The sequence below is a fragment of the Elephas maximus genome, chromosome 16, assembly GCF_024166365.1.
Source record: "Elephas maximus indicus isolate mEleMax1 chromosome 16, mEleMax1 primary haplotype, whole genome shotgun sequence".
NCBI lineage: Eukaryota > Metazoa > Chordata > Mammalia > Proboscidea > Elephantidae > Elephas > Elephas maximus.
In genome coordinates, this window is record NC_064834.1 from 34,032,701 (window position 1) to 34,047,956 (window position 15,256).

Consider the following 15,256-nt stretch of genomic DNA (forward strand, 5'->3'; position numbering starts at 1 on the left):
ATACTTTTTATATTTCTGCATTATTGAGAAGACTCTTCTTTCAGTATGGAATGGACTTAGAACCCTTATCAAAAGTCAGTTCGTTATAGATGTTTGAGTTTATTTCTGGGCTCTCAGTTCTATTGCATTAGTCTATGTGTGTATTATACCAGTACCGGGCTGTTTTGATTGCTGTAGCTGTGTGTTTTAAAATAGTAAGTATGAATCCTCCTACTTTGTTCTTCTCTTCCTACATTGTTTTAGCCATTCAGAGCCTCTTACCATTCCACATAAAGTTGAGAATTGTTTTTTCTATTTCTGTAAAGAAGACTGTTGGACTTTTGATCAGGATTACATTGAGTCTATAGACCGCTTTTGGTAGTATTGACATCTTAACAATATTAAGTCTTCCAGTTCATGAACATGGAACATCTTTCCATTTATTTAAGTCTTCTTTAATCTCTTTTAGCAGTGTCTTAAAGTTTTCATTGTATAAGTCTTTCGTGTTCTTGGTTAGATTTATTCCTGGGTATTGTCTTCTCTTAGATGCTGTCTTAGTTATCTAGTGCTACCAAAACAGAAATACCACAAGTGGATGCCTTCAACAAACGATGTTTATTCTCTTACAGTCTAGGAGGCTGGAAGTCCAGATTCAGGGTGCCAGCTCCAAGGGAAGCCTTTCTTTCTCTGTTGGCTCTAGGGGAAGGTCCTTGTTATCAATCTTCCCTGGTTGAGGAGCTTCTCGGCACCAGCGACCCCTGGTCCAAAGGACACACTATTCTGGCTCTTGTTTCTTGGTAGTATGAGGTGCCCATGTCTCTGTGCCCACTTACCTTTTTTATATCTCAAAAACAATTGGCTCAAGACACAACCCAATCTTGTAGATTGAGTCCTGCCTCATTAACATAACTGCCAATAATCCCATCTCATCAACATTGTAGAGATAAGATTTACCAATAGAAAAATCATATCAGATGACAAATTGGTGGACAATCACACAATACTGAGAATCATGGCCCAGCAGGTTGATAGATATTTTGGGGGGACACAATTCAATCCATGACAGATGCTATTTTAAATGGAATTGTTTCCCTAATTTCCCTTTCAGGTTTCTTATTGCTCATATATAGAAAACCAATTGATATTTATTCGTTGACCCGTACCCTGCAACTTTGCTAAATCCTTCCATTAACTCTAGAAGTTTTCTCATGGACTCTTTGGGATTTAATATATAGGATCATATCATCTGGGAATAGAGATATTTTTACTTCTTTTTTTCTAATCTGGAAGGATCCTTTTTTTTTAAACACAAAGTCAAGGGTTAGTATTTCTCCATTCACAGCGTAACAATGTTGTGATTTTCTAAGAAAATTTATTAGAAATAAAAGTTATCATTATTATTTTTAAAACTTAAAAGGATAAAACAGCAAAACAACCATACACCTACCACATGAAAATTAATTTTACTTTAACAACATATTTCTGGTTAAATAATATTTTAAATTCCATAGCTATTAAGAATATCACAGTGATATTATCTCTAGTTTTTATATGATGGTCTTGAGGCATTTTAGCGGGCACTAAAAGTAGCCTAAATCTACTAAATTTATATAAAATTATGAATTATTTGGAAATTTTTTATCATTAGTGTAACGAGAAGGCACATAAACAAATAAATAGAATAGTTTTATTTGGTTTGTAAATCTTTTTTGTCTTTTATTTAACTCGTTTTTCAGCACTTCTATCAAACATCTTCACTTCTGATTTTTCTGTCAGGTTACTATATTAGAGCACAGTTATGTCTTCTTACAATGTGCAATAACAAATACAATAATTCATTGCAGTAAGTTTTTGAAATATTTACTGGTTTGAAGACTGGAGACTAACCCGTTGATAAAGCCTCTTTGGAATTCCATTTCCTTATTTATGATTTTTAAGGACTCTTTCATTTTAAAGCACTGAATTTCTGCTTTATATAATGATACCTGTTAAAAAGAAAATTCCAAGAAATGTAGCATGGAAAGTGACACCCCAAAAGGATACCATCACATATAATTTTTTAACCTTTTTTTTTTTTTTTTTGTAGGCAGAACAAGACAATGGTCATCCTCTTCCTGCCTTTGCCAGCCTACACATTGAAATACTGGATGAAAACAATCAGAGCCCATATTTCACAATGCCCGCTTATCAAGGCTATATCCTGGAATCTGCCCCAGTGGGATCAACCATTTCTGACAGTCTAAATTTGACCACCCCTCTAAGAATTGTAGTTCTGGACAAAGACGTAGAAGATGTAAGTGAAATAGATAGATAGATTTTGCTCTTGTTTTGTTAACACATATCTTGTTATAGTTATATCAGCAGGGAATATTACATAGACATTGTTACATGAACTATGGAACAGAGGTGTTGTTATTTAATTCCAAATCCAGGATATTAAAAAATATATATGTTTGCTTCAATTCAGCAACTTTTTTCCCCCAGTTTATAGATATTCAGTGTATGAAAGAAAAAGTGTTTCATTATTTGCTTTTGCTAAATCAGCAGGCAATCTTTATTAATATAGACTGGTGAGGCAACAATAATGACGTTACTAAATGCATATAAAAATCATGACAGCAGCGCTGGGGTGTGAATTTGGGGGACTTTCTTCCAGTCTGGTGGCCTGATATTAAAGGAAATAACGTTTAAGGGTGGCTGACCAGCCCACATTTCAGGCAGTGGCTATGTTTGTGCTGAAACTAACTTACTCCGTATAGCATTGTCCTCTGCTTTTCTGGAACTGACACTAGCAACGAGAGAGGGAAGTGGTCCGGATTAGGAAAATCAGAGTACTTTACCACATTAGCCGCGGTGATTGGTACGAAAAGTGGACAGATAATCTATATCAGGCCAGTTAGAGTCCTCTCAGGAATTTCATGAGAAAAAAATAGAGCTGGAAGACTTTGCCATCATTTGTTAAAGAGGTGGAAGTGAATCTGAGCTGCTGCAGCTAAGTTTGCTGCCATCATCAAGAAAGTCTGTTATCAGAGGGAAGGAATGAAGCCTGGCAGAGACAAGCAGAGAAGACAGACCTGTTGAGTCCCTGTCTCTTACGTTATGAGGTCCCCAGAGATATCCTAATCCCTAAAAAATTTTTCTTAGATTCTGTGAGCTACCCCAGTATTTTCCAAGATATTTTTATTTTACGTAATTCGAATTTGATTTCTAAGACTTGCTGTTAAAAAGAGTCCCAGCACAACAATTTCTCCCTCTTGAACATCACTGTTCAACAGAACTTTCTGTGATGACAAAAAATTTTGTGTCTATGCTTCTCACTAGCCACACATGGCTATTTAAATTTAAAATAATTGAAATTAAAGAAAGTAAAAAAAAAAAGTTTCTCGGCCTAGCTACATTTCAAGTAATCAGCAAGGCACGTGTGGCTAGTGACCACTGTATTGAATAATACAGCTACAGAACTTTTACATTACTGCATTTAATGCCATTATTTAATTTGATACAGGGAGAAAAAAATAAATATTGCAAGGATGAACTTAAATATTTTATGATGGTTCTAGTTTTCCCCCCTTGACAGGAGAAGAGACTCGAAGGATTTTAGTCTCTAGCTGCCTTTAGCAGTGCCATTTCTATAAACTTTTAAACATACATCTTTCTGTAAGACTGGAAAAACCCTCAGAATATGCCATACTACTCTTAGAACACAGGCTCTTTTAGAGATCACTGACCTTTCAAAACTGATCAATCGTGTAGACTTTCTTCTTAGAAAAGTGCACAGACACACACAATTTTACATACTACTTCAGGGAGTTTAGGGGTCTCCTGAGGCTTAATGGATTTCATGATGAATCGTATTTAGAAAGAAAGAAAAAAAAAAAACTTTCATTTAGTAAGTCATCATTAGAGTATGCAAGGGTGAACCTTGCTATGTTTTATCTAGAGTAAGCTAATATGTTTGATAGGCCTGGTGATGTCCCACAAATTTTGGTGTGGATATTATTTAGTTTTTAATTGAATTCATACTAACATTTTCATCAGTGGGGTGGTAGGATATGTGTGTATATGTATACATATAAATATAGAGCAACATGCTTTTTTAAAAAAATGGCATGGTAATGCTTATGAAAATACCTCGAGGTGGGGGAGGTAGCAGCTGGCAAAAAAATATAGAAAGGGTGCATTTTTTTTTTTTTTTAAATACAGCACAGAGAGAGAGAGAAGGCATAGAGATGGAAAGATTTATTTTAACAAATTGACTCATGAGATGGCGGTGAGTGGCAAGTCTGAAATTTGCAGTTCAGGCTGGCAGGCTGCAAACTCAGGCAGGAATTGATATTGTGGACTTGAGGCAGAATTTTTCTCCTTCAGGAAACCTCAACTTTTGCTCTTAAGGCCTTCAGTTAGTTACAGGAGGTTCACCCAAATTATTAAGGGTAATCACCTTTACTTAAAGTCAACTGATGCATAGATGCTAACCACATCTATAAAACACCTTCACAGCTACATCTAGATTAGTGCTTGTTTAAACAATTGGGCACTATAGCTAGTGAGGTTGATGCAGAAGACCCATCATCACAGGCAATGACTAGTAAATTTGGAAATTTTTAGGTCACACCTTCACGGACACAGTGGTTAGCAAAAAATAAATGAAAAAGGCAGCCGTAGTTTTTAACACAGTAGCAAAATTTTATGTATTTATACTTGCTCCATGTATTTATATATTTAATGGTTGCATGCAAATCCTTATGCTCATTTATGTATATCCCTTTTTGTCTGGGTAGTCTATCCTTTTTGAAATTACAAATGTTAAAATTGTGTTCCAAGAAGGACAGTGGGGTTCACCAGCTGTTGCTGAGGAGGAGTGGGGAGAGCTCCTGGGTCTCAAACCTTTGGGAAATTCTTCTTAGAATTTCATCTTAGAGATTTACAACGTCAGGGAGCCTGTTACATGTCACATTGTTTCCAAAGGGGGCAGCGTTGTGTAGTACTTAAGAATTAGGGCTTTTTGGTTAGAGAGTCCTTGGTTTGACTCCTGGCTCACCAGGTGAAATTAATAGCTGTGTAACATGGTGGGCCTCATATTCACCAAGTGTCCACTCTTGTTCAATCACCTGTGACCCCAAAAGTTATACAGTGGCAGTCGTTGCTGTTTTGGCCTGCCACTTCAGTGGGGGATGATGGGTGTAGGAATGGAGAGAAAATTTCCTTTATATGGGCATGATTAATATGTTTTGTAAAAAGTCAAGTAATTAAGCAACGTGTACCTGGTTGCTTGTTTATTATCTAGGTCCATCCTCTTTCTGAAATTATCTACAGTGAGTGATGGTTGTTAGGTGCCCAGAAACTGAAACAAAATATGCCCAGTCTCCTAGGGACAAAATTTCTGAAATATGATATGTAATTTTTATGTCTATAACTGTAGATAAATCCATAGAATTTAGACGTAGTTTAATTCAACTTGCTATACTGTGTAAAATTTCCTAAAACAGACCCATCAGGCATTAATATAGCAGTATATTGGGCCACTAAAGCTAGAGACCTAGGGATATATTTATATATATTTATGTGACTCCTTCATGTACATATATATATTTTAAAGTACTTTTACATAAATATGGTTTCAAAATTGTCCACAATATAGTTAGAGAAAATAATGTACAAGGCTTCTAAGAGGCATGTCTGAGACCAGCAGGTATTTAGTGGTACAACCAGTAAAATTGATCATTGAATTCTGGCTATGAAAATAACAAAGAACAATAATAAACAAAGGTTATACATTTGGTTTGTGGAAAGGCAATGATTCAGTTATAATTCTGTGTTAATTCACTTGTCTGTATAAGTATTTCAATATAATCCTAAAGGTGTTATATACTTATATGAGTTATAAATATTGTTAGTTCATCATATGTATTAGAGGTATCACAATAATTTAAAAAATTGATATCATATACACCTTAAATGTGCTAGAAAATTGTTTATTTTTTTTTTACTAGTGTATATTTTTACACCATATGTATGTTTGTGATCATTTATTTTTACAATTTTTTATTCCTTAATTTTCATATAGGTTCCACCTGGCGGTGTTCCTGTAGGTACTAGGTGCTAGTGTTGTGATTTGCTGTTTTGTTCATTGCTGTGGTTAATTTACTAGTTATTTTTATTTTCGACTAAAACAAATAGGTCATCATTTCATTATCATCTATAAAGATACCTATAACTACTTTATGAATATTTACACATATTTAAATTATATTATTGGCTATAAAACCAAAAAAACCAAAGTCAGTGCCGTCCAGTCAATTCTGACTCATTATTGGCTATAGTATTCTGAAATTTAGTAGAAACCAAATTTCATTATGAATGTAAATAAGGATAATTTGATTATTAAAAGTTGCTTTAAGTCCATGACAAACATTAATAATTCATCACGCCATTCTTCCTGAAAAATTCTAACCTTGGAGTCGAACCCTTTGAAAAGGGTACTTTGGACAGCTGCCACTAATTAATTCAAATTGGCAGATAAGCTAAAAATAGTTCTGTCATTTTCATGTTATGCTTCATCATTTGTATGTGTGCACGTAAGTAGGCATACGTATATATATTTCTGTGGAAACCCTGGTGGCGTAGTGGTTAAGTGCCACTGCTGCTAACCAAAGGGTCAGCAGTTCGAATCCACCAGGCTGTCCTTGGAAGCTCTGTGGGGCAGTTCTACTTTGTCCTACAGGGTCGCTATGAGTTGGAATCGACTTCATGACACTGGGTTTGGTTTTGGTTGGTTTATATATATTTCTGTGTTTTTTGTGCATATATATGGACATGCATATCATCTTGTGTGTGTGCTATCATATATTTATTCCCACTGAAGACCCAGAATTGGTTTTAAATTCAATAGGCTATTGTCTCTGAACATAGTTCAGTGTATGATTTAGTGCTCTTCTATATGATGGCATTTTTTTTTATATTACATTCATGAATTTGTTGTCCTTGCATTTGTATATGTGTTTACTTTGAATTCATGTTTTTGTGTATTTTTGAGCACATATCAGAATTAATTTTACAGTCACAGAAAATAACATAAAATTCAGTGAAGTAAGGTATGTAATGAATGTATACTTTAGGGTAAAGTAAATATATCCTTCTGTCAGTGGGGAAAAAACATTTATTAATCAGCCTTCTGTGTACTTATTAATTTAGAACATTAATATTTATTTTAAAAGACTTTATACATACAAGGACTGAATAAAATCTACTGCTCTATCAGAGTATTAAACTAGAACATTATCTGTCCTCTCATTCTAGTCCATCAAAATAATGAGTATGTGACTCTCCGATGGTCAGAGGAATTACAGGATACAGATATTGACTGAATATGACTCCTTAACTGCAGGAATTGTAAAATCTAAATATATTTATGAAACCCAAACTGCAGATCAGAATACAGATTGACAAAAGAAGTGTTTAATTTTGTAAATGAATTGATAAGAGAAAAATATTTGACATGATATGTAGATTGCTCCATACTAAAGTGTGGGACTTACTGCTTATTAAAAACAAAAACAAAATGAACACATTACCCTTGAGTTGATTCTGACTCATAGTGACCCTATAGGACAGAGCAGAACTGTCCCATAGGGTTTCCAAGGAGCAGCTGGTGGATTTGAACTGCTGACCTTTAGTTAGCAGTCTGAGCTCTTAACCACTGTGCCACCAGGGCTGCTTACTAAGAATAGTAAAATCTCTGATTATAAGCACTACCAATCAGAATATTAGGTTTGTTGATATTGCATGTATCCATTGAAACTTGATGTTGATACTACATGAGCTATTCATAAAATTAATAAAAATGATATGGTGTCCTTTGTGAAATAATCACAATGTGTCACACCTAAAGCTGGTATTATCCTTACAAATTAATCTAAAACACTTCACTCTTGAATGATAATTGGCTGAGTATATCTAAATCTGCACTCTTAAATCCTTGTATTTAAAGAAATACCAGGATATTCACCAATAATGTCTATGTACAGTATGTATTCAAATAAAAATTTACTAATTTAAACATTTATAAATTTCAAGAAGAGTGATATTTTAATCAGAGATTAAACATCCAAGGCCAGGTAAAGTGAGCTATAATATGCTACAAACAATGCTCTCTGAATGTATTATATTATCTTCTTTACTTAAAACAGATAATCTGAAATTCTCGCAAAGCTTGTTTTATTCTCTAGATAGTTATTATAAAAGGACTCAAGAAGTTGAGGCAGTTAAATTATAAAGAAGTTTTTAATGGCTCTGGTTATTAAATAGGAGTTTATGGAGTCCTGATGTGTATGCCATCTTTCAGATGGGAAGCATTTCACAATGAAAACCTCAGGGCTTTCCTAAAGGTGGTAAAGCGAAATAGCAGCGTTTTGAATATGCACTGGTTTACAACTAACGCTCTTTGCAGTATTGCGCTATCACAATACGTGACATATGAAAATGCTCAGAAATGCGTGGTGAGTATGTAGATGAATAGACTTAACAAATTTACTAACAGAAGCTATACTTGAGTGGAAAAAAACAGAGAAAGAATTAATGTGTTAAGATGTAGAGGATGACTGAAGAGTTTGAACAAAGGAGAAGTAAATGTTTGATAAGCAAGTCATACAAAAAATTTTGCACAGCTCATATTACTTGGCCTCAAGTTGTGACTAAAAGAAGTTGTGTTAGATGGCACCATTCCTAGTACATTCAGAGGACGGACAAAAATATATGAATTTAAAAGCATAGTCATTAAATAAAAGCAAGGATAAACACTAAAAGAATTGCAGATGTCAGTTTTTTTTTTTAATTGGAACTCAAATTAACTAACATTTTTGATCATCTCTAAACTAATAATTGACTTTCATTGCAGTTGACTCTAACATATAACAAAATGACAAGAACCTTAAAGAAAGTAGGTTAAAAATATGTTATATGTATTGTATAATTTCCTTTTATAAATAAATAATTTAGTTCCTTTATTAACAAACATATTTGATTAATCAAACACCTCAGTTTGCAGCCACATCATGGCTACAAAATGGATTAAATTCATGATACCAGATGAAAAACAACTCTGTAAATATCAGGGTGTAAAGCCTCTCAACTATGTAGTATCTTAATATCTTTGATAATTTTATAATATAATAGCAATTATTATCTATATTTTTAATTTGTTTTATTGTTCTAGAATACACGTAGCACACTGTCTTTAAATCAAACTCATGGACATAGAAGCTACCACAGAATTAAATATTATGAATACAGAACTTGTTTCAGGTTCAAATTTCAAAGTTATATGAAATACGTACATATTGCATCTTTTAAAAGATGTTCTTGTTTTATAAACCAAAATGCTATTATAGATTAAAGTATATCATAGTTCGAATTTTGCTCACTTTTTATTATACATAGTGGTGTGCATTTCAACTTTCTCACTTGTACCTGCCAAACGAAAACCCATTGCCGTGGAGTCGATTCTCACTCATAGTGACCCTATAGGACATAGTAGAACTGCCCCATAGGGCTTGCAAGGAGTGCCTGGTGAATTCAAACTGCCGACCTTTTGGTTAGCAGCTGTAGCTTTTAACCATTACACCACCAGGGATTCCCACTTGTACATAGAATTTTTTAAAATGTGAGTTCTATTTTTGTCAAATTAACAAGTGTTTAACAATCCCCTACCTTCTGCTCAGCCCTGAGCCTTTCATACCAGGGTTACAATAACATTTTATGATAATAAATCAAATTTCACATCATACTATGGTGTAATATTTTAAAAGGTGCTAAGTTTGCTCTTTCTTCAGGTATCAAATTGATTTTATTTATATAGAAATACCTTACTTCCCTTTAGCTTTTTCCCATGGCCTTCCTGACAGTCAACTACCCCTCAAAAATGTTCCCCTTTATTTACCCTACCTGCCTCACTACTCCACTTTACCGACACCAACAGAGATTAATGCCTTGTGGTTAGAGGAAAGAGTGATTTGCTTATTGCATGCATGTGAACACTCCAGTCCTTATCTTTCAGGGCCGACAATAAAATTGTGAAGGTTTTCCAATACTAAGTTGATTATTTCTCAGGCTTGAACTTTTGCCATCACCTCCCTCTTCAAGTATATGTCATTTTTTTCTAGACTTTTATCAGGCACATGTGATAAATTTGTATATTTTCTATCAAATAATCTAAAATATAGTAATTAAAATAAACATTATGTTTCCCTTTGGAGAATTTTTACAGCATTAAAATAAGAAATGACAAGCATGATATTTATAGCTAATGAATAATACATAACCAATTTGATTTCTATTTTACATCATAAGTGAGAACAGAATAGTAATATGCATATGTGCAGTTTATTACTACAAATGAAGTGATTGTAAAATTCTATAGCTAAAATTCTGGATTCCAATTTCCTTTTCTTGGTATTATTTGTGATTTCTCAAGCCCAAAGAAGTTACGGAAAATATTATTACTAAGTTATCAGTAACAATGTATTCAATGAGATTTTCTATTCTTTCAATCTTCCTATTATTTTTACTTTTGTTTACATCAATTATAACTAGTACTTATTTCAACATTTTGTTTTCCACAAAATGGCTTATAGTCTATTTGGATAGTTTAGCTGATTTCAGGGTTAATATCTAGTCAAAGCTCTCTTTCTTAAGGAGTTCTTATTACAGTTATGTATATTTTTTCGTAATAAATTAAACAAAAAAATCCTAGGTAATGGACTAACAGCTGTGTTATCTATTTAACATCTTAAATAATGTTTTGTTTTGTTTTTTCAAAGACGAAAGATCCAGAGGTTCACCTTTTTCTGAATGATTACACCTCAGTGTTCACCGTCACACAGACCGGTATCACTCGCTACCTCACCTTACTTCAACCCGTGGACAGGGAGGAGCAGCAGACTTATACCTTTTCGGTAAAGAGCTTGTATATATGTAACTGAAGGAGATGTTTGTTTAAAACTGAAAGGCCAATAATTTGAGGGGAATAATGTAGTATTTTCAAGCAGCACCAGAGAGAAGAATATCAATAACAAGAGTTGTTCACATGTATTTCTCCTTTTCTGTTTGTAAATTGGTATAGCTATATTCCTGTATTTCCCATAGCAGAAAAATAATTTTCAGGTCAGAAACAAGAAAATGGGAATTTGAGTCTTCAGCATACACTCAAAATTTACTTATTGAAGTATGATGAACATGAATCCACAGAGTAAAGAACCATTTCTTACCCTTCCTTCTTCTTTGTTATTGTATTTTTAATTTTTACATAGGATTAGGACACTGGATCTTAACTGGGGATGATTTTCCACCCAGAAAATATTTAGCAATGTCTGAATACATTTATGGTTGTCAAACAGGGAGGGGGTGCTACTGTTATCTGGTGAGTAAGCACCAGAAAGCTGCCAAACATCTTACAATGCGTGGGATAGCCCCCCACAACAAAGAATTATTTGACCCAAAATAACAATATACAGAGTTTGAGAAATCCTGGACTAGGTTAATCAAGGGAAAAAAAAAAAAAAAAGAAAAGGTCTATTTCTGTGACTAACTAGTTATCAAAAAATAGAAAAAAAATACATGTATATATATTATCATTGTTAGATGTTGTTGAGTCGGTTCTGACTCACAGCGACCGTAGGCATAACAGACCGAAACACTGTCCGATTCTGCACCATCCTCACAATCCTTGCTATGTTTGAGCCCATTGTTATAGCCACTGTGTCATTCCATCTCATTGAGGGCCTTCCTCTTTTTCGACAACGCTCTACTTTACCAAGCATGATGTCCTTCTCCAGGGACTGGTCTCTCCATGTATATACAGGACTGATAGATTTGAGAGGTGAATACAAATAAAAAGGAAGGCCTAGTTACTATCTGGGAACCCCGGTGGTGCAGTGGTTAAGAGTTATGGCTGCTAACCAAAAGGTCAGCAGTTCAAATCTACAGGCGCTCCTTGGAAACCCGATGCAGAAGGTCTACTCTGTCCTACAGGGTCACTATGAGTCGGAATCGACTCGATGGCGATGAGTAGTTACTATCCAAAACCCTGAACTAAATTTTATTCAGGTAGAAGAGAGAGATCAGCTGATGGAACAACAGAAGTTAAGAGGCTCATGTAAGAGTTCTTTCTGGAGAAGTCCACATAGAAGAACATGAACCACAGCTTCCAGGACGTGAACATGACAGTTAAAACTTAGATACACAGTTTCAGAAGTCAACCAGAACAAGGATGGTGGTGTTGTAGAACTGATTTTGTTTTTCAGGCCTTCTTAAAATGTTAATAACATCATTAAGATGTCACTATTAACTAATGTCAATGCGTTATATAAAAATTTTCTTTTTTTAATTACTAGACAAAGATATTACATAAGTAGGGCTTCTACTTTCTAGGCTGATATAAGCAGGTTGACTGTAAAAGCAATTGTGTATTGTGTACAAAATATGTCTTTTCCTATCGTTTTTAATGGTCAAATAATAGTTGACTCTTAAGAATCAGCTATGTTATCTGCTCACTTCAAGCCTCAAAGACATTATAGATATCTGTTTATTTAAAATGCGCTTGGAATTAAATATATTGAAAATAAAACAGAATCCTCAATAATTGCCTCTTAGGACATTAAAACATCTTGATTATATGTGCTATTATAGTTGTATTCCTGTTACTGACAAAACATGTTAACACTTTTTTTAATCTGTCAATCACATAGAAGAATTTTCTTAAATTTTAAGAGTGAATTCTGTAGTGTTTATATTTGTATGATTTCTCTATTAAGTGGGATTTTCTACTTCCAAAGATAACAGCATTTGATGGTGTACAAGAAAGTGAACCAGTTATTGTCAATATTCAAGTGATGGATGCAAATGATAACACCCCAACCTTCCCTGAAATATCCTATGAAGTCTATGTTTACACAGACATGAGCCCTGGGGACAGTGTCATACAGGTAAATACCCATAAAACGTAAGGATATATTCAAAGCAGTTATTTGCATGGCCATTACACAATGTAGTGCTTAAGAAATGAAAACTAGCTTAACAAATGTTGTATGACGTTATGTAGCATAAAAAGTTTAAATTATTTATTTTTCAAATAAAAGTATAGCTATATGCGCTGTAATGTACACTTAAACAACTAGTTAGTGCATGCAAACAGCTATTTGATCTGTTTATACTAGATTTTTAAAAAGTCAATATACTGAAGTTTTAAGTATTACACATGTTTAAAACTTCAAATTGCTTTACACTATTGTAGAAAGAAGGATAGCTGGTGGCACAGTAGTTAAGCACTTGGCTGCTAACCAAAACGTTGATCGTTTCAACCCACCAGCTGCTCTGCTGTCTGCTTCCATAAAGATTTACAGCCTTGGGAAACCTATGAAGTGGTTCTACTCTATCCTAAAGGGTCTCTATGAATCAGAAATGACTCAAAGGCACAGGGAGATTGTAGAAATGTATTAAATTTCCCTTGGATATAAATGCAAAGAACTGCATTATTAAATTTGCAGACAATCCTGCTAAACGTTGGTTATCTGGACCAAAAAATGGGATCATTACAGCAAATTTAGATTAGATGTTAAACGGTACCTTTGAAAATACAGAAAGTTGGCAAAATATTTATCCTTGATTTGTCTTATTTTTACCACTAACTGTAGTTTTTACATTTAAATATATTGTAAGCCATTGCAGAATAATTCAGAAGTTCTCTATGTATAAATTATACAGTTGTTCTCTCTCAAAGACCTTTAGTTATCTGGAGAATGCTTGACTCCAGTACTTTTCAAAATGGCTGTGTATCAACAGTTCTAAGGAGCTGTCTAGAAATACAGATTACCAAAATTTGCTTCTGTTTTCTGAATCCAAATCTCTATAAGCAATGGGTAGGTAATAAATATTAAAAACCAAACACCAGGGGTTTCAGATGCCCAGCTATAGAAAGCCCACTGACTCAAATTTTTTTCTAGTCCTGAGAAACAAAGATAATAGTTTTAAGTTACTTTCAGGCCAGGAAGGTCATGGTTTTATATGTATTTTAAAGTATTTGAATAGCTCTAAATTATTACCACATTTTATTTATATATACAAATGCTATTATTAAACAAATAGTTCAAACTATTTATTTAAAATCAGTCCAAATGTCTCAGCAATGTAATTAAGTCTTCCTGCTATTGTCCTTAGAAACCCTGGTGGCATAGTGGTTAAGAGCTACAGCTGCTAACCATAAAGGTTGGCAGTTCAAATCTACCAGGCCCTCCTTGGAAACTTTATGGGGCAGTTCTACTCTGTCCTATAGGGTCACTATGAGTCGGACGGAATGAACTAGACTGCAGTGGGTTTGGTTTTTTTTTTTGGCTTTGCTATTGTTCTTGCTTTTCTTTCCAGCTTTTCACCTTTGGCCCTGTATCCTTATCCTTAAGCTTTTGCTCTACTGAACTGCCTCCAGTTACCTGAATGTACCTTGCTTTTTCTCATTCTCCTGTACTGCTTCCTCTGTCTTGATCTCCTTTGCTTCTATTTATGGCTTGATTACTTTCTTCTTAGACCGTAGATTCTTTTCCTTCTAAGAAAGCATTCTTTAGTAGTTCTCAGGAGGTAGTTCAAAATCACACAGCAGCCCTTCAGAAGAAAGACCTAACAATCTGCTCCTATAAAGATTAAAATTTTACAGCTTAGAAAACCCTATGAGGCAGTTCTGTATGTCACATGAGGACATTATGAGTCAAAAATTGACTTGAAGGCACCTAACAATGACAGTTCTTAGTAGTCCTAACTTAGTAATTCTTGTTCTCACAACCCAGTAGTAACATAACAGTTTGCACCCATTGTATGTCCTTATTTATGTTTGGGAAGAAACAGTTAACAATAATAGAACCCTGCCTCACAGCCTTTGTATGATCCGTTGTCTCTGCCTAGAGCACTCCTGTTACTCCAGATCTTTACAAGGATGACTAACTTTCATCACACAGGACCTAGCACAAAGGGCACTGCCTCAAAAAAAAAACTGTCTTAACCGTTTAGTGTCAATATCTCTCTCCTTCCTCCCCGCAAACTCTGACTCACTTGTTCTTTCTCCATTATTGCACCCTCTCTCATTATGGTCATAGCCCTTACAACCATCTGAGGTAATCTTCTACCTATATTTTGTAATTTTATTTTCTTCTTTTCTTCATCCCAGATGGAAAACTCCAAGAGATCAGCAACTCTGTCTTGTTTGCTACTGTAATTAATGCCAGAACATGCCAAG

At 34.4% G+C, this 15,256-nt stretch overlaps 1 protein-coding gene across 1 annotated transcript in view; it reads left to right on the forward strand.

The window, feature by feature from the left end:
• The window catches only part of PCDH15 (protocadherin related 15), a 999,309-nt gene that overhangs the window by 591,312 nt on the left and 392,741 nt on the right, over positions 1 to 15,256 (forward strand). Inside the window, exons 12-14 of the mRNA XM_049855421.1 lie at positions 2,066 to 2,272; positions 10,797 to 10,931; positions 12,810 to 12,959. Coding sequence (XP_049711378.1) covers positions 2,066 to 2,272; positions 10,797 to 10,931; positions 12,810 to 12,959 — 492 coding nt within the window. The remainder of the gene's footprint in view (positions 1 to 2,065; positions 2,273 to 10,796; positions 10,932 to 12,809; positions 12,960 to 15,256) is intronic.